This window comes from Gouania willdenowi, chromosome 9 (genome assembly GCF_900634775.1).
Source record: "Gouania willdenowi chromosome 9, fGouWil2.1, whole genome shotgun sequence".
Classification (NCBI taxonomy): domain Eukaryota; kingdom Metazoa; phylum Chordata; class Actinopteri; order Blenniiformes; family Gobiesocidae; genus Gouania; species Gouania willdenowi.
The window spans coordinates 37,081,895-37,104,363 of NC_041052.1; the positions used below are offsets into that span (position 1 = coordinate 37,081,895).

Sequence of the window (22,469 nt, forward strand, 5' to 3'; positions counted from 1 at the left end):
CTTCCGGGAACTCTTCCGCTGTCACAACTCTCTCTCTAAACGGCTCTATGTGCTTTAAGCATGTACATCCAAGGTGCGCATTTGGTTATATAGCACATGGTGAAAATATCAACATTTATAATGCCGTATTTGCGGAGAAATGTGCATTTTTTTGCACTGTGATTGGCTCCGGCATGCACCGGAGCAGTGAGCTGTGCAGTGAACTAGATATAGATGGAGCGCTAGCGCCCCCTCACACTGAGGTCAAAAGCTGAATAGGTTTAACTTCTGGGCGAACATAAATGTGCCATTCCGGCAAAATAAAATTAAATTAAATGTTTTGAAATCACCAAATACGTCCAAAATGACGAATGCGAGAACGTGGGGTATTTGGAAGCCGTTGACAAAGTTTCACATCAAACAGATGCCGCGTCATTGAGATATTCGCTCCACAAACACACACGCACACAGACTTTTCTTGCTTTTATAGATTGACATAAATATATATTGTTTTTCAAAGCTGGATAATTGTTATTAGCTTAAATTAAAGACAGGTGAACTGATTTTTTAATTCCTATCAAGTACTAACACGTTGGCATATGTTATCACTGCCTTCATCAGAAACACAAAACGTAGAGCATTAAACATCTGCATGTACAAATATCAGTTCTATCACAAATGTCAGTGTTAGTCAGTTGTCAGGAGGGAGAAATTACTCATAAGGCGAAAATGCTTTAAAAATGTTTCTTTTTAATAGTTCTCCTTTACATGATTTCATAATATTACAGAAAAAAATGACATTAAAACATCTCACATTGGGATCTTTATTTTCTTTTACCTGTTCACATGAACACACTTCATGGGGTAGTGCATCTAATTATAAAGACTGATAAATTAAAATGGGGAACTGTTCAGAGGAAGGGTGCAAACATTTCAGGGTCAACTTTTTATTAGTTTTTCATACTTAATCAAAGTCAGTAGTCCACGAGTTCATTAAAAGTCTATACCTGGGGGGGGGGGACACACCTCCTAGAGGGCTGCAGTCTTGCAGGATGTCATCCTTCCAAGACCAAGTTTGGACCACCTCAGTTTATATACTCGACATCATTTAAAAACGGACTTGTTTCCTCATCGGCGCAGACAGACAAGTATGTGAGGAATCTTTAATCCATATTACACATTATCACACATTCAATAAAGTTATTCAGGCGCTCTCACTCTGCTCTTTAGTGTTTCCTGTTTGACTGAAATAAAATCAAGAAAGAAAGTTGAGGTTTAAAGCCTCAGACGATGAGTAGTCTGAACTCATTGGTGGAACACACTGGCCCTCATTTATCAACCGTTTGTACATTCAGATCTGAGCGTACAACCATATTCACATAAGCATCAGTATTTATCAACGCAAATCTGAGTGTGCAATTCATGGAGCATAAGCATGAAAATAAAGTATTAAACTCATCTCAGCTGTCATTTAAGCATAAGCAGACACACATTCAGAACAGATCAAAACAGATTATTAAAATGAGATGAACTAAATAAAATGAATTTAAAAAAGCCCACGCTATTACTGATATCACTTTTTTGGTTTATCTGTCACGGAATACCGTATGTAACCCTGCTAATAAACTTTGCTACTGTCCAAGCAGGAGCGCATAGGTTTACAAAGTACGCACACACATGAGAGTGCAGTGCTGCTGTAATCTGTCTTGGAGAATGAGGTCCTATTCCGTCTGTACAGCATATCACTGGGGGCTGTACGGAGGAAATAGGACCTTATTTGTGTTTTTGAATATAAAAAGGTCCTTAAACTTTTACAAATGGGCTGCAGTAATCAGTAATGTGATGAATTATAGATGAAACTGGCTGAAGGAATAATAAACAGACAAGGGACAACATCTAGTAATTTTTAAGGCTTTTTTAAAAGCATTTTCATTGCTAATTTCTTTTAATGCGATATTTATTGCCTAAAAAGTGCGTTCAACTGAGGTCAATATAAACATTTTTCCATGTGTCTGTCCAGGATCTCTGCTGTGAAGTTGTTCTCAGCGCACACAGGGGGGCAGACGTCGACTGCTCAGTAGCTGATCCTCTTCCACAGAGCGTTTAAATTAGCTCCTTTAAATCCAGTTTTCACACGTTCAAAAAGCACATCTTTGTTTTGCTCCATCTCAGATGTGAAGATGTCAATTTTCATCTTGGAAAAGTTTCTTTTACTGTTTGACTTCAGTGGGCGGGGCCTCCGAAACAGAAATATTTAAGGGCGTAACATGTAATGACAATCAAATTCAGCCGCTGCATTTAATAACAATAATGGCTTGGATTTATATCACACTTTTTTTCAAGTAACTCAAAGTGTGTTACAGAAACCATTATTTATTCACACATGGTGGTGGTAAGCTACAATGTAGCCACAGCTGCCCAGAAGCATGACTGCCAATTTGTGCCTACGGCCACTCTGACCACCACCAACATTCATGCAAAATTCATACCCATTCATACGAGGCAATGTGGGTAAAGTGCCTTGCCCGAGGAAACAAAGACAATGACTTGGATATTGCAGGATTTGACCTCCAACCCTTTGGTTATTGGACGACCGACTCTACCACTGAGCCATGGTAATATTTATCAACACCCAATAATTTGTACGCTGGGATTGGTCAAATACGAATGTTTCATAAATCACACATTGGTCCTGTCGTACGTCCAAATGTGAGCTCAAATTTACACCCGTTTTCATACAAGGTTGATAAATGAGGGCCAGTGTGTTGTTTATACACACATTAAGAGTACTTTGGATTTAAATTAATCTCATACATGTTAAAAACAAATTAGAAACATTTCAAAAGAATAATCCGGATCATGGAGTTTTCAAAATAAAGCTCCACAAAAACAAATTGTATTCTCTGTGATGCACGTGAACCCTGTTTAACGTTTGTTTACAAAACAGCTAAAATCAGGGGGAAACGTGTGCAAGACTTCCAAGAGACATCAGGTCAAGCGCTCACCATTGGTTCATGAACCAGTCTATGACATCATGTCGAGAGGTTTTGACACCTCCAAAACTCTATCCTCACACATGGCTACGTTAGTCCAGAGTCAGGTGTCAGACGGCTAACCCGTCGTGAAGCAGGGAACAAGTCAAGGACGAAGGCCCCTGATACTATGGCTTGCTTCCAATAAATGGGTGTATTGATACAGGTTGGAGATGGTCAGACGTGTGAAAGAGTCGGTGCAGAACAAAGAGGCACTCAGTGTTGTTTAAAGCAGTGGATCTCAACCTTTTCAAGCTACGACCCCCAAAATAAAGGTTCCAGAGACCGGAGACCCCCACTGTACCTGAAGGTGGTTGAACACAGACACGAACATTGAAGAACAGTCATGTGGAGACAGGGTCATCTATTAGGGGGAATAAAGGGGAGAGATTTTTGGGGTCCATCCATAAAGTCAGCAAAATGATGGTCCATTGTTCTATGAATCTGTGATAACCACATTTATTTATTTATCTGAATAATATCTATTGTTATACAGGAAGTTTATTATTATTTGCGCCATATTATATAGTCATCTTAAAGATGTAAATCCTTGTTTCAATCACAAATAAAATGGGTTAAAAGTGACCAAAAATGGTGGAAAAGGTGGTGAAATGAGATTTTAAAAACCACAGAAAGTGGTTAAAAGATTCAAGTGGCCAAAAACAAATAGAAAAAAGTAAAAAGGGGCTTAAAAGTGGCAAAAATTTGGGTACGGGGGTTATATATGCAACACTAGGTGGGAAAAGTGGTGGGAAGGGTTTATAAGTGTCGAAAATGTCTTGAAATTGGAAACAAAGTGCAGAAAAAGCATTGAAATTTGATGGAGAAGTGGCAGAAATGGGAGTAATGTAACAAAAATGCATTAAAAGGAGCTAAAATATAGCAAGAAAAAGTGATGAAAATAGGTTAAAATATGGCAAGTTTGGTGCATTTGCAGAAAAATGGTAAAAATAAGAAAAAATGTAGTTAAATTGTTCAAAAAATATTCTTAGTTTCTTGAGGTCTCGCGACCCCAAGTGAAGTCCTGACCCCAAGGTTGAGAACAGCTGATTTAAAGATGGGAGTTGAATTTTGGAGGAATTGTTATTTATTCACTTTGCAGGTTTGTGCCATCCTCAGCACACACACACGCACACGCACACGCACACACGAGGGCTGATGAACTCACACAGAACTGCAGTAAATAGCTACTTCTCTTTGACAGGGGCCGAAAACAACACATTGATTCGCCTTTCGTTTAGAAAAGACACATTTAGTAAAAAAAAAACCCACACTTTTTAGGACTCCATTATCAGTGAACAGTTACCTGGATGATGGATTCCAAGCTTATAAGCATAATACCAATGCATCAATGGCTTGAATTGCCTCTGTATTGCTTTTTCACCTCACCTAAATTTGGAGCGTTATATCCAACTGATTCAGTTAAGCCTGAGAAACAGTGAAGCGGCCACGATGTATCCATATTCCCTCAGCTGGATATGGAATATTATTCCTTTCTGGAGTAGCAGAGGAAGCTGCTAAAACTGACGCACTGCTCACCTCAGCAGAGTCTATCCAGTCAGTAGAAAAGAGAAAAAGAGAACCGTAGTCGTGCCCTTTTGATTAATGTGCCTTGGCCTCAACCGTCCTGTGCCGATTGTTCCAGATGCAAAACCAGTTAGGAGAGCTCAAAGCCAGTGTTCATACTGATAGCATAGCGTAGCTTATCGCGCAGGATGCTCTTTTTGCTGTAGTTGGGCAGCTTGAGCAGGTTGAAGCACGTAGAGGAAGTCGGGAGTCGACCACCGGGCTCTTTTTTACGGATAGTGAAAAATCCTCTAAGGACACTTCCCAGGGTGTCTCCAGTGTCCTGCACACCACATACACAACAGCAGAGAAACTTATGGATTACATGTACTCACGTTACTGTAATGGAGTTGCTTTTATGGTTAATTGTACTTTTTTGAGGATATTTCAAAATCAGTGTTTTTACTTGTACTTAAAGGCACACTGTGTAACTCTTGGCCACTAGGGGCACTAGAACTGTAACTATCATGTTAAGCGCCCCTAGTGGCCACAAGCGCCGCAGCACTGTTGCAAAAATCAACAGTCAGTCAGTCGGGCCAGCCTCCCTTGTCTTTTGATTGTGTATGCAGACAGTAGTTGACCTGGAACTTTGAGATAAGGATTGGCTCTAAGGGGTGGGTCGGTCAGGCCGGGGTGCGAAGCGGGGCTGGGCTCACGCTGCAGCTGGAGGAGCAGCCGCCGCCACCGCCCTCCTCCTCTCCCCGCCATCGGAGGCCCAGCGCTCGGACCTCCGCATAAACCTCCGATTTATTACATTTCTACACCCAACCATTGCTGAGAAAATTATTAATTTTTTTTTGTGATTATTTTTTTATTTGTGATTATATTTAGTTTATGAAGGCACATTAAACTTAATCCATATGTTCTTAGTCATGCCATTTCATATCAACGCCCAGCCACTTTCTATGGTTCAGGTTGTAGTTTCTACCTATTATGTTGTTACCCACATGGCACATTTGGCATGGCACTGGTGCTGTGCGTTATGGAGAAAATTCTATATCAAAACATAGCATTTCTTCCTTAAAATGGCATTAAATGAATGAAAAATATGGGGTGCTGATTGTAAAGTTACGCATGCTAAAATAAACAGCAACTTTTCCCAACATTTAGCAACAAACCACATTTTAAAAACGTATGCAAATTTTTTAATATTTAATGTTAATGTTTTTTAATGTTACTTTTGACCAGATATTTTTTTCTAGTAAAACATAATGTACACGTTAAATCTAAATGTTAAATGTTTAAATATAAATTTTATGTAAATGCTAAATGCTTAATGTTAAATGTAAATGTTAAATCTAGATGTTGAATCTAAATTTTAAATGTTGAATCTAAATGTCGCGGATGAAACTAAATATCTAGCTAATATGCAAATTCCCCTGAAGTACCAAAATAAAAGCTCATTTAGATTTAACATTTCGCATTTAGATTTAACATTTCACATTTAGATTTAACATTTAGATTTAAATGTAACATTTAGATTTTTTAACACTTAGATTTACCAATGACATTATATTTATATGAGAAAAGTAAATATCACAAATTGCTGTAAATCAGGTCAAAAGTAATGAAAAAAATTCACATACGTTTTTTAAACGTGGTTTGTCGCTAAATGTTGCAAAAAGTATCTGTTTATTTTAGCATGCGCAACTTTACTATTGGCATCCCATAGAAAATTGTTATTCATTATATATTTTATTACATATAAAAATAAACAAAAAATATCCCAAAATAAATGGCACATCTCCTTTAAGAATCTTCTCATTGAAGGAATATTAATGACTTTTGCTAAATATATTGTTGTTACATGTGTCCTGATTTGTAAATTTGTATGGCACAAGGGCGCGCAAAACCCAACAATAATGGCCACTGCAATCAATTTTAACCGTACCTGTAGTGAATCTTACAGTAGAGGTTTTGTTAGGTTATTTTATTTCAAAGTCCTTCTACAGCAGCAGGAGATCAATTAACACTTCCATTTGTGAGACACGTTCGCAGCTATTTTGCTTGGAAGAGTCATATTGGGTGTAGTGACACAGTTGTAACCAGACTAATTGATGATCGCCCCGGGGGACACAATCTGACCGAAAAAAAGTAGCGTTTCACCTCTGCATACCATAGTATCTATTTTCTGCATCTTTATCTTAGCCTGCTTCATGATATTTAAGCAACATAGTGGTACTAAGACCACACATTCAACTAGCGCTATAAACGATAGAGGGTTATATTGTACAGTAGAAAAGTTCAAATTTTTCAACTTTGAGCGACTAGGTCGTGCTTGACTTCCAGTAGTTGCTCAAATCACGTCGCTTGAGGGGAGATAACTTGAGGGGAGATAACTTGAGGTTGCGTCATTTACATTGATTTGAATGTAATCTCGTCGCTTCAGTTGCGTTCGATGTGAACGCTAGCCTCCTCTGGGGGGAGGGACTTTGGAAGCAGGGCAGGAGAGCAGAGGGAAGGGGAGGGGTCTGAAAGTTGTACTTGTTCAAATTTAATGCTAAGTCCTCTCTCTCCTCCAAGTTACCGACTGCACCTTTAAAGACATTTATGTAAATGCAGCTATAGTTAGATCCTGAAGTAACTTTTACTTTGAGTGCTATCTAATTGAGCTACTTTTCACTTGTACTTGAGTATTTTATGTATGACTTACTTTTACTTGAGTACAATTTCAATCAAGTAACAGTATTTCTACTTAAGTAGGAAATATCAGGAGTCTTTCCACTACAGTGTGTCACATACACTGAACTCCAGTATATCTGAACCTACCTGATCATCAGAAACTTCCACACAACGAATAGAGAATGGTGGCTTGAGGTAGGCGAACCCGAGCAGAGGAGGCCTGGAGCAGCTGGTAACAAACTGACATCACAACACACGCATGGTTACGACCACAACAATAAAAACACAACATCAGGCCTGCTGTGAAACGGACAGCTCTTACTTTGAGGAACATCGCTCTCTCATCCGCGTTAAAGTCACTGGACAGGATGTCCCACAGCCAGATGATGACACGATGGCTGCTGTGGAATCCTCCGTAGTAGACTGTGTGTTTTCTGAGAACAACACAAAGATTCCTCATTATTAGGGCATGATGACCTATTATCCTGCGTGTTCTTCTTTATTGAAATTAACAAAAACAAAAAAAAACATTGTCACAGACAAAGAAGGAAAAAAAAGCGGGAAAGCAAAAGTTTAAAAGAAATACATGAAAGGAAATGGGTGATAATTAAGAAGGGTACATTCAGTGCCTTTTTGTCACATCTTTTGATGCAATTATGTAATTGTGTAGACTATATAATCTATTTTCAGAGTAAATTTTATTGATTTTTTGTAAGTTAACTCTAATTTTTAATGTTATCTTTTCATCATCTAAAGTTTGCTCAACCAATGTTTTATTTTGGGTGAGTTTTGTTGTTTCCATGTACTTCACCTGCTTCATTAAAAAGTGGGTTAACCGCCTTGTTTATTATCAATAGTAAACTGATTTCCAAAAGGTTTTTTAATTTCAGGTTTTGATTTAGTTCATAGATGTTTGTCAGTACCTTCTCAACCTCTTTCCAACATTTGCTCAGAGTTATTTTCAATGAAACATTGCTTTTGTAATATTTCATAAATTATGGAGAGATTTCTTTTAGCTTTCTTTCTACTTCCCACATTCCACGTTAAAGTTCCTCAGCCACCAAACCAGACCAATGCTAACAAATAACACATTTTCAAATGTATTGAACTAACAGGGAACAAGTAACACATCATGTTTTGTAATAAATCAAACATCAAAAACTAGACTAAGCCAATCACCTGCATAAAGAAAGGGAAATAACTAAAGATTGGTTGCAATCTGTGCCAAAAAGGTTAAGAAAACAAAAAAGGAATGTAACTATGAAATGGACTAAGAGTGGGGTATAAAAGTAATGTGACACTTAATAATGTAAGTAAGAAATTTCATAAATAAATCAAAACTAAATTAAACTAATTACCTGCATAAAAGACCAAATGCAAAAGTACAGTAAAAAATACAGGAAATAAAGAAACATTGTTTGCAATTTGCGACAAAAAAGCCTTAGAAAACAAAAAAAGGTAATTAATGTTTTAAGTCAGCTATTAAAAGTTTGTTTATTGTTCCGCTCCATTTCCTCACATGCCGACTAAAATCATTATTTTTTCATTTTAGTTCCACATTACATTTTGTTCCCGGTCACAAATCTAATGCAGTCTAACCATTTAATGCTCTTAATTTCTGCTCCATTTTCAGGTTTCTCATTAATACTTTCTTTCTGTGCAGGCGTTCTGTTTAGGGTTAATGATCGTTATTGTCAATGAAGAAAAGGCATTTTAGAAGATTGGTATGAAATTATACATGTCCTCCTCTTTGTCACACCCCACCTGTCGTACCTCCATTCGCCACCAGGGGGAGCGCCACACACTTTGAGAATCACTCCACTACAGGAAGCCTCTAACATTTATTAACAAATCAATCACGTGCGCTACAGATTTCACCACAAAGTGACTGAAGAAATGTTTGGTACATTTAAACCAATTGAAAATGATCAAGTCTATCACTGTTTTTATCGAAAACTGTAAAGTTTAATAAACCTAGCTCTTGAAATTGTTTGACTATAAACGTGATGTAAACATATACCTGCAAATTCTCATTAATTACATTTTCAATGTTTATAGAAAATTACAACATTTTCAAGTTAAGGTAGATGATGTTTGGAAAATATCAGAATTTTATCTTTTTTTTTTTTTCTTTCACAGCATTTTGGATTTTGTTCTTATGTTAACAATAGGGGTCAATGCAAAAATTTTATTTTTAAACACCTGTTTTCAACTTATGGAGTCAATAAACCATTGCTAAAAACAAATTACCAACATCTACGTGCTGTCTCGTTAGCTTTTCGTCTTAACTTAATTTTTGAGGAGGGTTTGAAATCTGCCTTTGAACGCTAACAGCTGCTGTCTTGCACACAGGTGACTGGCAAAGCTACACGTAATATTCAGTGACATAAAGGATGTTTCTTGTGCCACAAATTATGAGTTCATGCCTAAACTGATGTAAAATTCATATTAGAATGCCACGTTTTTTTTCTTCTTCCTACACTTGGTCAGAATTGCCAAACTTTTGCATAAAATTCCCTGGCCCAGACCATTGCTACGCAGCAGCTATAATTATTGTTGGAATGTAAGCAAGATCAGTCAAGAGTCAAAATGAAAAACAACATTTTTAGTGTTTGGCAAATACTTCAAAATGATAATAATCTAATATGGGATAAAAACATATGAAAGATAATGTATTACTAATTTCAGCAAATTCATTTATTCTTCTTTTTGAGTAATATGTTATGGTTTTCTTTTATTCGTACAAGGTTTTCTTTAGGAAATTTACTTTTATCTCCCGACATGTTTCGACTGTCAAGTTGGCCACGCCCAGAAAGAACTCATAATGACACATCAAAGCGATAATCAGACGCCTCTAAGGAAGACTGGCAGTTGACAGGAGATCAAAGGTAAATTTCCTGAGAAAAAGTTGTCTGAATAAAAGAAAAACATTAACATAGAATATATGACTTACTTGAGGTCGTCGAGATCAATCTCGGCGTTATCGCCTGAGACGAGGCGCTGAACCTCAGGCGTGGAAAACATGTGCAACCACTCCGGGTTAATGATGCTGCGGAAGCCGCGGATAAAAGCAGCCGTTTGCTCTTTGATCTGTGTGTGCATCCGGAAGTGGGCCATGAGGTGAATGTAGCTAATCCTGCACGAGATAAAAAAATATGCACTCTGGTTTCTGTTTCTACACAGAAGTAAAGAGAAAACACGCTGCTTTATTCTGACGTTAACATACTTGTTCTCATTGGTCACTGGCATCGTTTTTCCTCCAGGTATCAGCTCATGACAGACAAGCTGTAGGACAAAACAAGGGACGATTACACATACATGACGTGATACCAGGGTCAGAGGTGAAAGTAATGTAATTGTAAATGAGTTGCTTTTATAAGTATATTTCTAAATTAGTAATTTGACTTTACATTTCTACAACAAACCGTTACTAAGTCATTTTTTTTTTGTGATTATCTTCTTTATTTTCGTTTCATGGTCTCTTCATAAACTGTTTATGAAGGCATATTGAACATAACACATGTTCTTAGTCGTGCCATTTTTGATCAACACCCAGCCACTTTGTTGGGTTCAGGTAGGGCTGCACAATTATGGCAAAAATTATATTCACGATTATTTTGATCTGTGATTAATTAAACCAATAAATGTCTTTACAATCTCACCTAAAAAAGCTGAGAAACGCCCTCAACTTGAAGTATTTTCATTTAAATTACATGATTGTGGCAGATCGAAAGACTGATGTATAACAAAGTGGCTTTATGAAGTCATTTATTGTTTTTAACAGACTTGAACCATTTAAATTCCACTGTATGTGAGACTAGACCCAAGGGCTGCTGACACCTTTAGTTTAGACCCTCAGGGGGAATATTGATGTGTACTTTAATCAATCTATTTTCCTTTTATTATTATTATATTTTATTATTATCTTTCTTTTCTATTATTTTCCTTCTTTTATCTTATTTTTTAATTTTTATTTTGTATCTATTTATTTATTTTTTATACTCTTATTTTTGTTATTTTTTTTTTTTTTATTATTATTATTTTTATTATTATCATCTTGTTATTTGCACATTCTAGTCTAACTACTGTTTATATTTATACTTATGTTTATACTTATTATCATCTTTTCTAGTTGATTGTTTATTGTTGAATGTTTTCACTATTGGAGAGAACACAGTTGACCGAGTCAAATTCCTCGTGTGTACAACATACACTTGGCGAATAAAGATGATTCTGATTCTGATTCTGATCTCCAAATAATAAAAAAATAGAAATGAAATAAAACATCAGGTCCATATGTAGTGCTATAAGTTAGCACATCATAAACAGAAAGCACACTTTTCTGAGCAATGCAATTACTGAACACCAAACTTGTTGTTTTTCTCTCCTTCAGATAATATACAATAAATAAAACAGACCCATCAATCACAGTACTTCAAATTAACACATCAAAAATAACAAAGTTCATCACAAAATAAAGTACTGTAATAACATCAAGCCATCACTTCTAATAGTAGTAGCCCCGCCCACATCCTCTACCACTGAGAGTGGTCGATTGTCCACTACAAATATTTATCTACTGACTTTATTAATTTGTCACTCATGGACTTATTCATTTTGGCTCAGAACCCTGTCACATTTTCCAGTGTGGATTGTATGGGACACTCTGCCTGCTCGGTCTAGTGTAACGTCCAAAGAACCGCTGTCCGCGCTAGCTGCTGCATAGTTAGCATTGAGGTGGAAAAGTCCCGCTAGATGCTATAAGACCTCCGGTGATCCACGTACTCTTTCTTGCACAATTTCCACACAACTGGGCTTTAGTTTTCCATCCAGTGTGTTTTTTATACTAAAATTAACGCAGTCAAAGACTTCTCACCTTCTACCGTTGTAGCCGGTGCATCAGTATTATGGGTATTACCGGGAACGCGTGCAATGGAGAAAGGTTTCGCGCTGTTTGCGGTGCAAAAAAAGAAACAATTAATGCATTACATTTTTCTATTGTGTTATTTTTTCCTGTAAGATCATATTTTTTAGTGTATTTTACAGCTGATTCAAGACATGGGTCAAAACTGACCCATTATCATAAGAGATGCTAACAGAAAGCTAACACAAGAAAAAGGTTTAGTTTAATGGAATTATTCATTTCAGGCTCGGTAATTGTGATTATTGAATATGAACTTCAGTATTTGAGAAGGTAATTGTAATTGACCTTAATGGGGGAACACAATAATTGTAATTTGAATTGTAATTGGAAAAAATGCCTGTCAACATAATCATATTGTAACTGAGTTGTGATTGAACATTGATAATTGAAGACGTAATTGTAATTGAAAAATGTAATTGATCCTTAACCCTGCATGATACATTTGATTATATCTTGTGTTATTCTCATCCCCACCTGTCCCATCACATCCTCGTCGTAGGATAACGTCAGTCCTAGATCTCCCACGTCTCCATCATAGCGCTAAAAAAAAGAAATATTACAGCATGAAATGCAGTAATGTAAGAATTTACAGCTCAAACATCCAGATATGATGGCAGTTGATAGTTTTATCTGACCTTGATGGATGTTAAGTTTTTATAAAACTCAGAGTCCAGTGACGGAAGTTCATCAATGGAGCTGTAGAAGCTGCTGTGGTGGTGACCCAAGACCTGGCTGAGGAAGAATGAGGCAAACGGGACGTCCACAACGATGCCCTGAACAGAAGAATGTGACGCTTTTAATCGTCTGCTGGAGACGAGAAGTTTTTATCAGATAAAGACAAAGTGTAGGCCTCATAGGTTAATAATCCATGAGTTTTTGCTCAAAAAATGAATGTAAAAGGTTGAAATTGCCACTCGAAAGTTTGTTTTCATCCCCACAGTAAACAATCATATATTGAAATTGTCCAAAAATGTTTTGCGCATAGCATTGTTGGATGTGGAGTCCTGTAGATGGATGCATTAAAGTGTTTTTCCTTCATTCATAATATCCGCTGTTATACAGTGCTTTTATTATTATTTGCACCATAGTATATAGTCATCTAAAAGATGTAAATCCTTGTTTTATCTGAAAATGGGTTAAAAGTGACAAAAAAAATTGGGGAAAAGGTGGTGAAATGGGATTTTAAAAACCACAGAAATTGGTTAAAAATTGCACATTAGAGTGGCCAAAAACAGACTGAAGGGTTCAAAGTGCCAACATTTGCTTAAAAGTGACATAAATGTATTGTAATTTAAAAAGTAGGAACAATTAATATAAACTGGCAAATAATGGGTATGACAAATTGTTAATGTCGTTAAATTGGCAAAAATAAGCAAGAAATATGATGAAAAAAAGGTTAAAAGTGACAATAACGGGTCAATATAGGCAATATTAGTTGGGAAAAGTGGTGGAAAGGGTTTATAAGTGCTGAAAATCCATTTGAAAGTAGAAAAAATATACAGAAAAGTGAGTAATGTACCAAAAATGAATTTAAAGGAGCAAAAATATATATATATAAAAAAAGGTGATGAAAATAGGTTAAAATATGGCAAGTTTGGTGTAGTTTCAGAATAAAGATAAAAATAAGCAAAAATGGCCTAAAAATGTTAATGAAAATATTATTCGTTTCTTGAAGTCATCCGACAACCCCCTCCAGTGTCTCGGGATCCCAAATGGGGTCCTGACCCCAAGGTTGAGAACCTCCACATCCCACTTCGTAATGCGCAAAACTTTTCCCACAATGTCAACAAACCGCGTGTTTACATTGAAAATCAAAACAAAGTTTTGAGCTGCCATTTTTCTCGTAAATGTTGTTCTGTGTATTGATCTCAGAGGTTGACACGCACGTGTTTTAAAACTGTTGGTCCAGAAAAGGTAGCGATGCATTGATTAATGACACAACGTACCTCATATACAGCTTTCCCAAGCATCTTCCCCACAAACTCAAAAAGCTGCAAATGGTTCTCATGGATATACGACGTAGGCGACGGGTACAACCTTTCGTTTCCACTTGTCGTCTATGAGGAAAAGAAAAAAACCTCGGATCAAACTCGACAGAAGAAACAGAGCCGACGAACGGTGGCAGAATACTTACCTTAAACAGATTTAGAGCAGGGTTAAAAACTTTTTTAATGATCTCCTCTAGAAACTCTTTGAAGACGCCGTCCTGATCGATCCCAGCCTCGTCCACTCCGAGGTCATTTACAAACTTTACTCGAATGACACCTTTGATGGAATTCGCTGGGAGCCGTCGGAGCTGATCGTACCCGTCCTTTAGTTTAGGACACAAGCAGAGTCATTCCACTAATGGCCCACGCACTTCGGTCTCAACAAATTATGACATTTTTACCAATTGTTCTTTAATTATTCAATAGACACGCTGTAAATATTTAGTTTGATTGGATCAATACTTTTTGAGATATGGCCAATTTGGTGCGTGGGGTATGTGTTGATTTTTGTGCATCCTTATTTTTCTTCCATTTTCAGCTTCCAATATCTCAAAAATGTCACCATATAGGAAACCGAAATTTGGTATAGTAATACAGCTCCACCTACTCCTCAGAATGTACCAAAACATCGGCTATACATCCTATCTGGTGGACATGCCAGCACCCCAAATGTTTGCAGAGGTCTGGGTAGGGCTGCACGATTATGGCCAAAATGATAATCACAATTATTTGGATGAAAATTGTAATCGCAATTTTTAATCACAATTATTCATCATGTTAGGAAAAACATCTGTATTTTTATTTAACAACTTTTAAACAAACAATATATTAATAGTTTAGAGTGTAAAAGAAAAGCTTTAAACAAGAATAATAATAAATACTATAAAATTTACCCCAAAACTTAAAATGTACTATGTGCCAACTATGAATACACTGTTATAGAGTGCAACTTTTTAATAACAATTACTGAGTATAAAGAAAAGTTAAGAACATTAGGTTTAAATCTACAGGTTTTGAGAGACAAACAGCAGCTTGTCAATATTTTGAGTCTTGAGTGTCCGACTTCTTTTTATTCTGGACCCCAGATTTGGGTTATCACACCACTCGTGGATATTGAAAATCCTTTACATCAATCTTTCAAAAAGTATTCATCCGATTAAAAGTTAGAGTGCCAATTGAATTATTAAGAAACAATTGGTAACAAAATCAGAATATTTTGAGACCAAAGTGCATGAGATGTCTGAAAAATGTGTTGAAACGTGGAATGACCCAGCAACAGAGTGAAAGAGCGTGCAATGTGCGGACTACTTACCTCTAACATCCGTGAGCGACGGATCGTGATGTGAGTGACATGTGGTGAAGCAGAGCTTGTTTCTATTAATCCCAAACTTTCCTTTTCTTTTGTAACGATGTTTCTGAACAGCAGCACTCGCTACAAAAACAGACAAAAGCAGCTTGGGTTAATTACATTTTCTTATTACAATTACGTCTTTAATTATCCATGTACAATTACAACTTCATTATGGTTATGGTGACCTGCATTTTGTCCAAATTACATTTAGAATAACAATTATTATTTTCCCCCAGCAAATCTATTACAATTACATTCTCAATTACTAAAGTTCAAATTAAATTAATCACAATTACTGAGCCTTTGATAGATAACTAAATAAAATGTCAGTTTTGACCCATGTCTTAAATCAGCTGTAAAATGCACTAAAAACTATTATCTATCATCAAATTTGTTTTTCGTCTCTTGATTACCTTGTTAGGCTTCCTAATCTATGAAAATATTGGTATTAATATGAAAATTAATAGCAATAATATTAGCCTTTTTTCTGTCAGCATACCCCCCCATTTCCATTTTTTTATGGTAAAATGATTCTCAAGAGAAGTGACAAGTAGTGGGAAAAGTTGATTTTATGATTTTAATGATTGTTAACTACGTATGTGTAACTCATAGAACGGTAACATGGTTCCCCAAGTTTGCATTTTATTAAATTATAAATGAAAGTTTTTATAGAATTTCCAAAGCAATTACAAAGTCAATTATCTGACCTCAATTACATTTAAATTATGATTACAGCAGCAAAAAAAATTCCAATTCCAATTAAAATCACATCATAATTTTAATTAATTGTCAATTACGTGATTACAATTATAATTGACCCGAACCCTGGTAAGAATATAATCCAAAGAGACCGTCGTAATCTTGTTTATGGAGGACGAGGAGTGCCATAAATAAATATATAAATAAATAAATACAGCTTTCATTAATTAATTAAAAGTGTCAATAATTAATTAAATGTGCCAAAAATTAATTACATTTATTTTACATTTCATTTTCATTCTAAAAAGTATGAAGTATAAATATTTCAGTATTTATTTCATGATGTTGCAGCACTTCATGAAATAATTTTATCTGTCAAACTCGCTTGTCAAAGTCTGAGGGGGCGGGGTTAACGTCAATCCATCAAAATCCATTGCTTTGGTCTTCACTCTTTCCAATCCTGGTGGCTGTGACAATGGAGGATGTGCATGAACTTTCCAGGGAGTTGATTTCAGACCTCGCTGAGCATGTAGACGCAGGAATATCATACAAAACCAATGTATAGATTGTATAGCACCACCCAGTGTATCACAATAATGTTTACTAGCTCTGCCTCAATCCATTGTCAGGGATCGATTGAGCTTGACTTGATGTGCAGGTAACCAATCAAGTGTTAGGAAACCACCCCCCACAGACTGTGACGAGCGAGTTTGACAGATCAAATTCATTCACGAAGTGCTGCAACACCAGATCATGAAATAAATAAACTAATAAATAGTAAATATTTATACTTCATGCTTTTCAGAATGAAAATGAAATGTGTCAATAATTAATTTAATCCATTTCACATTTCATGAATTATTAAAACTTTTAATTTATTAATGAACGGTGTATTTGTATACTCACTTGTGGCACTAGTCCATACTTGTTTACTTACATTTTTATGTGGAATCACATGAGGGATGTACTGCAATAAGAGTTGTGCTCTTTTCTTGCCTTTCTCCAGCTCTTGGAATAGAAGGCTCGGCTTTAGATCCCTGAGAACAATAACAGGAACCTTTAGGACTGAGCTTTCATTACAGATTCCTGATTACAGTGTGACTCATTCAAGGTTGCACAGGGTCAGAAAATTTCTGGTAAATTTCCACAGAAACTCAAAACTGCTGGAGATGATGAGATTTTGATCAGACCACGTAGATCAATACATCCAAGATCATTTGATCAAAAAAAAAAGATGTTAAATGTTGACATTGCTGTTTAAAAGTTTGTTTTGAACTCCACTGCTCATGACAATGTCAGAAAAGTTTTGCGCATTGCATTGTGGGATGTGGGTTAGTGGAAACAGGCGCATCAACATGTTTTTACTTTATTCTGATACCACAGGAAATACTGGGAACAAACAGGAAGAAAAAATGGAGTCAAGCCAATCACTGTCCTCTTTGTCTGGTGAACAAACAATAAATCACAGTAAGAATGAAGGAAAAAACACTTCTATGCATCCGTCTACAACAGGCGTTCTCAACCTTGGGTTCGCAAGACACTGGGAGGGCGTCACCAGAAACTTAAGAATATGTTTTTTGCAATTTGAGCCTGTTTTTGCTCATTTTTACCCTTTTTCTGCAACTACACCAAACTTGCCATATTTTCTATTTCTGTATTTTTGCTCCTTTTACTGCCTTTTTGCTACATTACTCTCTTTTCTGCCACTTCTCCATAAAATTTCAATGCCTTTTCTGCATATTTTTTCCACTTTCAAGTCATTTTTGGCACTTTTAAACCCTTTCCACCACTTTTCCCACCTAATGTTCTAATGTTGCATATAATGTTGACCCATTATTGTTTTTAACCTCTTTTCACCATATTTCATGCTTATTTTTGCCAGTTTAACCATATTCACGATTTGTCATGCCCATTATTTGCCAGTTTAAACTAATTGTTCCTACTTTTTAAATGACAATACCCTGACACCCCCCCCCTCATTTCTGCCACTTGAAAGGAAATATTGACACTGTTTTTGGCCACTCTAATTTACAACTTTTAACCAAGTTCTGTGGTTTTTGGTCACTTTTATTTTCTGATTAAAACAAGGATTTACATCTTTAAGATGACTTTATACTATGGCACAAATAATAATACACTTCCTGGAAAACAGCAAATATTAGTCATATAAATAAATAAATAAATGTGTTTATCACAGATTCATAGAACAATGGACCATCATTTTGCTGACTTTATGGATGGACCCCTTTATCCCCCTAATAGATGACCCTGTCTCCACATGTCTGTGTTCAACCACCTTCAGGTACTGTGGGGGTCCCTGGTCTCTGGCACCTTTATTTCAGGGCATTGCGGGCTGTTTATAGTGGAGAGCAAAACAAACATTTTGGTTTTTCTTTCAAGAAAATAATCTTTGATAAATATTTGATAACAAAATGAAATACATATTGCCTGCTGCAGCTTTAAGCTCAGCAATTATTTATTGAAATTAACCGGAAATTGGAAGTAATTTTAAATAAATGATATTTTAGATGATAAAATGTATTTTCCAAACTATATTATCATCCCTGTTGAAGGGCCAACCTTTAATTTGGAAAATGTTTCATTAATTCCTGTGCAAAATGTAATTGTATTTTTTTTTTTATATATATATAGATGCTAATATTTAATGTATGTTTGGATATGATAGTTATTTCAAATTATTCCCATTTCTGGTTAATTCCATAAAATAATTCCCATGAAAAGCTTATACTTTTGCCAGAATCACTGAGCTTAACTTCCTCTGGATATTTACCAGAAACTCTCCTCCCCTTTGTGATCCTAAACTCATTTTTTAAAGAGGAAAGTTAAATGTTGGCGTTTACTTTCGTAACCAGTGGTCGTCCGGGGTGAATCTTCGCCTGCAGTCGCGCTCATAAAGCACCATCAGCCAGCCATGAACACTGTGGAACAGCTCCAGCTTCTCCCCCTTTGCATTTTCTATTGTTAAACATGTGATATGTTAAAAAACAAAGCTGTCCTCTTAAAAAGGTCTAATTGTTAACAATCCATCCACTCACCTAAGATGCCGTCCCAGATCATTTTATACACAAAGGTGTTCAGAAAAGAGGAAATAGTGATGAGCTCCTCAATCTTGAAGGAAGTTTGCTCTTCATAGACTTCAATATCATCTAGAATCCTGCAACACAGTTAACAAGTGTGATATTCAACACGTTATGTTTGAAAAAAAAAAAAACACAAAGATAAACAGAGAGAGAAAGTGGTGGAATTACGTGATGAGGTGCCGTGAACAGTCGCAGAAGAGCATGAGCATAGCCAGGAGCTGCTTGGACTCCTCAGTGTCGTTGTTCAGACACTCCATAAAGAGCTTGAGGCCCCCCTGAGGGCCCAGCTCACAGATAAAAGCCCACAGTTTAGGCAGAAGGTCATCAAGATGTGTCAAACCTGCAGAGAAACACCATGTAATTAATGTCTGGAGGGTTTTCACAAAGTTCTGGGCATGGTTTGGGGTCAACATTTTAAATTACATTTATATCTCCAATTACAGCTCAATTATGATTAGGTTGGCCGGCATTTTCTCCAATTAAAATTACAATTATTATTTTTCCCCCGAAGGTCAAATATTATTTGATTACAAAAAGTTCAATTACAAATAATTTCTATTAGTGAGCCTCTAATAAATAACCTAATAACATTTAACCTTCCTCTTGTGTTAGCTTTCTGTTAGCATCTCTTATGATCTTCCAATTTGCTTTTTATCTCTTGGTTACTTTGTTGGGATTCCTAATCAATGAAAATATTGGTATTAATATGGTATTAATACCCCTTGATGTCATTTTTTTAAACGGTAAAATGAGCTTGAAAAGAACTGACACTGGACAACTTGTTACGAAACATACTTCAATGACTGTTAACTATGTACGTGTATGTATGTGTGTAAGACATAGAACTGTCCCCCAGGTTTGCATTTGAATTCAATTACAATTCATTTATGATTACAACAGATTTTTAAATTACAATTGTGTAATAATTGTAATTAATTGTCTATTACGTGATTATAATTACAATTGACTCCAACCCTGGTTCAATTGCTTGGTATTTTAGTCAACTAAAATAAGACTAAAATTAAAACAAATCAGATGAATAAATCTTGACTAAAACTAAAAATAATTTTTGTCAACAGAGTAAGACTAAGACTAAATTCAAATTTCTTTCAAAAAACCTTTGGATGTTCTGTGTACGGGCCACAGACATATGGCACAGACAGGGCACCGCAGGGGATAAAATGTGCACCGTAGACGGTTCTACGGTGATTTGGCAGATGGTGGTCATGTTTTAATACTTAACGATCTAATATCATCAGCTCGCACACCCTTATGTGTAAGCCATAGAACTGTAACAAGGTTCCCCAGTTTTTCATTTAATTAAATTGTAAATGACAGTTTTTATGCCAATTACAATTACAAAGTCAATTATCTGAACTTAATTACAATTCAATTATGATGACGACAGCAACATATTTCTCTCTATTATAACTACAATTATAATTCCGTCATCATTGTAATTAATGAACAATTATGACTACAATTAAAATTACATTATAATTGTAATTAATTACCAATTACAATTGTAATTGACCACATGAGAGAAACATTTTCTTTAACCTCGCCCCACGCACACCCCACCTCTTCAGGTGACTCTCCTGGTTCTTTTGTATATAGTAGTGATGTCCCGATACAACTTTTTCACTTCCGATACGATACCAATATTGTGACCACGCTTAGCCGATGCCGATCCGATACAATAACAGTACGAATCACACATACTTTTATTACTTATTTTGTAGTGTGGAATGTTAGAAAAGGCTTGATTATTAAAAAAACAGACCCATTTATTATAAATCAATTGATTACAAATAATTAACCTTTTAAAAAATAAAATGAAAGATATTGAAAAAATAAATCAATATATATTGTATCGAAGATTTTAGATGCAGTTCGATAAAATCCGATATTCGTTTTCTGGCTGATATCGGACCAATATCCAATATCAATATCGGATCGGGACAGCCCTATTATATTGTTATTGTGATCTTTGAACTTCTGAGTATGAAGATAAAAGCTTTTAGTGGCAAATAAGCAGAAAAAATAAAGTTTAATTTGTAATTGTGTTGAGTATAACTGTGATAAATGTTATTTTTAAGTGTTGTATATGGGTATGTATGTTGATATATAAAACTATGTACACTTTTATTTTATTTTATTTTTTATTTCATTATATTAGTTTTGAAACCTACATTTAAAAGAGGGCGATTGAAGAAAGAAATATTCTTGGTTTTTCCAGATTTATTTAATTTAATATAACTGTTTTTTTTATTTCTCTCTGACTTTTGTTTTCAGAAAAATCACTTGTAAAGATCACAGTCATTTATTTACTTTATTATTGTATTTGTCAAATTGTGTTGATTGCCACACTTTGTAAACTTTTTGTGATTGTTCAAACAAAAATACAGAACAAAAAAATAATTATAATTGACCCAAACGCTGGTTCTGTGATCGTTTGAATATCTTTTGTACCAACCTGTGAGGATCTGCAGGCGTATTTGTGTCAGTGTGGACAGAGCGGTCTGGTAGAGCACGCAGATGCTGCAAACCTTCTGCACTTCAGCAGAGTCCACTCTCTTTCCACCCACGGGTTTAAGGATGTTTCGAACAGAAGCGGACTTCTGAAACGCTCGCTTAAAGAGATCTTCAAAACAGAAACAGGTTTATTACAAAAGGCTCCTCTGTGTGTGAAACACCAGGTTTGTGTCTCCTACTTTTAACTGGAAGATTGTTTTGGGACGTGCTGGGCTGTGGAGGTGGTGGAGTGGGCTCCTGACTCTCCAGCTTTTTGGAAAGAACGTCACTGAAGAGCGTGCGGATCACGCACACGCCCCACAGGTGCTGGAGCTGTTTAGTGACCAGTGGCATCGACTCATTGAGACTGGAACACACAGAGTACAAAAAAAAAGTTAAGTGACATTACATTAGTGGCTTTTTGTTGAATCCACACAACTTACATCAATTTACATCTTTTTAAAACACAACAAATACATGTATTAGTTTTTCCACCTTATTTTTGTGACTGCTACCAGGGTTGGTGTTCACGTAATGGATGATTAATTACAATTATGGCATAATTAAAAATGTAATTCTAGTTTTAAAAAATCTGTTGCTGTTGTAATCATAATTAAATTGTAATTGAGTTTAGATAATTGAATTTGCAATTGTAATTACCTTAAAAATTCTATAAAAATTGTCACTTCTAAT

The 22,469-nt window shown here is 35.8% G+C and overlaps 1 protein-coding gene across 1 annotated transcript in view; it reads right to left on the minus strand.

Moving 5' to 3' along the window:
* Positions 1 to 3,931: 3,931 nt before the first annotated feature.
* The window catches only part of ube3b (ubiquitin protein ligase E3B), a 30,224-nt gene continuing 11,686 nt past the window's right edge, over positions 3,932 to 22,469 (minus strand). Inside the window, exons 12-27 of the mRNA XM_028458480.1 lie at positions 21,977 to 22,143; positions 21,739 to 21,906; positions 19,431 to 19,602; positions 19,218 to 19,336; positions 19,023 to 19,137; positions 17,099 to 17,198; positions 15,424 to 15,543; positions 14,258 to 14,434; positions 14,070 to 14,180; positions 12,759 to 12,896; positions 12,598 to 12,663; positions 10,426 to 10,484; positions 10,153 to 10,335; positions 7,522 to 7,633; positions 7,347 to 7,439; positions 3,932 to 4,860 (exon numbers count right to left, since the gene is read on the minus strand). Of these exons, the coding sequence (XP_028314281.1) occupies positions 4,669 to 4,860; positions 7,347 to 7,439; positions 7,522 to 7,633; positions 10,153 to 10,335; positions 10,426 to 10,484; positions 12,598 to 12,663; positions 12,759 to 12,896; positions 14,070 to 14,180; positions 14,258 to 14,434; positions 15,424 to 15,543; positions 17,099 to 17,198; positions 19,023 to 19,137; positions 19,218 to 19,336; positions 19,431 to 19,602; positions 21,739 to 21,906; positions 21,977 to 22,143 (2,092 nt within the window). The 3' untranslated portion in view covers positions 3,932 to 4,668. The remainder of the gene's footprint in view (positions 4,861 to 7,346; positions 7,440 to 7,521; positions 7,634 to 10,152; positions 10,336 to 10,425; positions 10,485 to 12,597; positions 12,664 to 12,758; positions 12,897 to 14,069; positions 14,181 to 14,257; positions 14,435 to 15,423; positions 15,544 to 17,098; positions 17,199 to 19,022; positions 19,138 to 19,217; positions 19,337 to 19,430; positions 19,603 to 21,738; positions 21,907 to 21,976; positions 22,144 to 22,469) is intronic.